General features: G+C 39.3%; 1 protein-coding gene across 8 annotated transcripts in view; it reads left to right on the top strand.

Annotated features, from left to right (window-relative positions):
- ryr1a (ryanodine receptor 1a (skeletal)) overlaps positions 1–2,500 on the top strand; it is an 83,259-nt gene that overhangs the window by 31,488 nt on the left and 49,271 nt on the right. For all 8 annotated transcript variants that reach the window (XM_047804752.1, XM_047804750.1, XM_047804747.1 and 5 more), the window contains exons 48-54: position 1; positions 92–261; positions 346–566; positions 894–984; positions 1,098–1,238; positions 1,722–1,885; positions 1,984–2,062. The exon at position 1 is cut by the window's left edge and continues 120 nt beyond it. In XM_047804752.1, coding sequence (XP_047660708.1) covers position 1; positions 92–261; positions 346–566; positions 894–984; positions 1,098–1,238; positions 1,722–1,885; positions 1,984–2,062 — 867 coding nt within the window. The remainder of the gene's footprint in view (positions 2–91; positions 262–345; positions 567–893; positions 985–1,097; positions 1,239–1,721; positions 1,886–1,983; positions 2,063–2,500) is intronic.

Below are 2,500 nucleotides of genomic sequence, written 5' to 3'. Positions count from 1 at the left end.
GGTGAGAAGATCCGTGTCTTATTTATCTTATTATAATCTACTTGTTTGTATTCATCACAACAATATGTTCTAACGACTTGTTTTCTTTTAGATAACAGTATTATTGAGCCAAAGATGTCTGCCAGTTTTGTCCCGGACCACAAGGCCCCCATGGTGCTGTTCCTGGACAGAGTCTATGGCATCGATAACCAGGATTTCCTCCTACATGTGCTGGAAGTAGGATTCCTGCCTGATATGCGAGCTGCTGCGTCTCTGGACACGGTGTGCAGCTGCAAGCGTCACTTGCTCTCTATCCTTCTCTCTTCTTGTGTTTTTTGTTGACTGAATTTGTCGTTCGTTCCCCAGGCTGCCTTCAGTACCACAGAGATGGCTCTGGCTCTGAACCGTTACCTTTGTTCGGCCGTGCTGCCTCTCATCACTAAATGTGCTCCTCTGATTGCTGGCACCGATCACCGCGCTATCATGATCGACTCCATGCTGCACACCATCTACAGGCTGTCCCGAGGACGCTCGCTCACTAAAGCTCAGAGGGACGTCATTGAGGAGTGTCTCATGTCTCTGTGCAGGTCAGTTACCTCTTCAGAAGGGCTTTTGAAGGTCTTAATGTTTAGACGATTCCTGACTCCGGTGACACTCAGTTAATAAAATCCTTCTGTTAGGACCAGACAGTCTACATGAACACAAGGACGTGACTTTGTCTTGGTCTTAACACACTGTGAAGAGTTTGATGTGTTTGAGGATGAGATGTTTATACGGTGTAAGAGAATAAGTCCAGACATAATTCTACCCCATGGGACGTTCTGTGCAGTGTATGAGTGTGATGTGGAGTCGTGTTGGTGATGTTGGTGATGTTGGTGATGTTGGTGATGTTTGTGATGTACTTCCTGTTTCAGATATCTGCGACCATCTATGCTTCAGCACCTTCTGAGAAGATTGGTGTTCGACGTGCCGATTCTAAACGCATACGCCAAAATGCCCCTGAAGGTCAGATTCTGCTCCATAAACACCTCCATTTATAAAGACACACACACTGGTCATGTCAGTTTAGGGCTGATGTGGGAATATTCAGTATAAAACTTGCCCCGTCTGTGTTGTAGTTGTTGACAAATCATTACGAACGCTGCTGGAAATATTACTGCCTGCCCAACGGCTGGGCCAACTTTGGTGTGTCATCAGAGGAAGAGCTTCACCTGACTCGCAAACTCTTCTGGGGAATCTTTGAATCTCTGGCACACAAGGTGAGAGTCACGAGTCGCCTGTAGCAGCTCTGTAACATAATATAACATAATTCAGACTTTTGTGTCCTGATTATATTTATATTATATTTATATTATATTATATTATATTATATTGTATTATATTATATTATATTATATTATATTATATTACTAGTATATTTAATATTTTATATGATATTATATTATATTATATTTATTATTAATTATATTTATATATTATATTATATTGTATATATTATATTATATTATATTTATATTATATTATATTATATTGTATTATATTATATTATATTATATTATATTATATTATATTATATTGTATTATATTATATTATATTATATTATATTATATTATATTATATTATATTATATTATATTATTATATTATATTATATTATATTATATTATATTATATTATATTATATTATATTATATTATAAAGCGAAGGTTTTAGAGAATATTAAAATGTTTTTTTTCCTACAGAAATTTGATGCAGAATTGTTTAAGATCGCGATGCCCTGCATCTGTGCCATCGCCGGTGCCATACCTCCTGATTATGTGGATGCCAGTTACTCTTCTAAAACAGAGAAGAAAGCGTCTGTGGATGCAGAGGGAAACTTTGACCCCAAACCGGTGGACACGACCAAGTGAGACAGATCAGAACATTATAGAATTATTATAAATCCGTTCCCTTTGAAGTCGGAGCTCTTTGATCACATTGTGTTTCTGCTGCTCTTTTATTTAGCACCATAATTCCTGAGAAACTGGACGGATTTATCAACAGATACGCAGAGTACACTCATGATAAATGGGCGTTCGAGAAGGTAGAGCTGAATGTGTGTGTGTGTGTGTGTGTCTGTGTGTGTGTGTGTGTGTGTGTGTGTGTGTTTGTGTGTGTGTGTGTGTGTGTGTGTGTGTGTGTGTTTGTGTGTGTGTGTGTTTGCGTGTGTGTGTTTGTGTGTTTGTGTGTGTGTGTCTGTGTGTGTGTCTGTGTGTGTGTGTCTGTGTGTGTGTGTGTGTGTGTGTGTGTGTGTCTGTGTGTGTGTGTGTGTATGTGTGTGTGTTTGTGTGTGTCTGTGTGTGTGTTTGAGGTGTGTGTGTGTGTGTGTGTGTGTGTCTGTGTGTGTGTGTGTGTGTGTGTGTGAGTGTGTGTGTGTGTGTGTCTGTGTGTGTGTCTGTGTCTGTGTGTGTGTGTGTGTGTGTGTGTGTGTGTGTGTGTGTGTGTGTGTGTGTGTGTGAGTGTGTGTGTGTGTGTCTGTGTG

The sequence above is a fragment of the Tachysurus fulvidraco genome, chromosome 20 (genome assembly GCF_022655615.1).
Source record: "Tachysurus fulvidraco isolate hzauxx_2018 chromosome 20, HZAU_PFXX_2.0, whole genome shotgun sequence".
Classification (NCBI taxonomy): Eukaryota; Metazoa; Chordata; class Actinopteri; order Siluriformes; family Bagridae; genus Tachysurus; species Tachysurus fulvidraco.
This window is presented reverse-complemented; position numbering and strand designations above follow the sequence as displayed.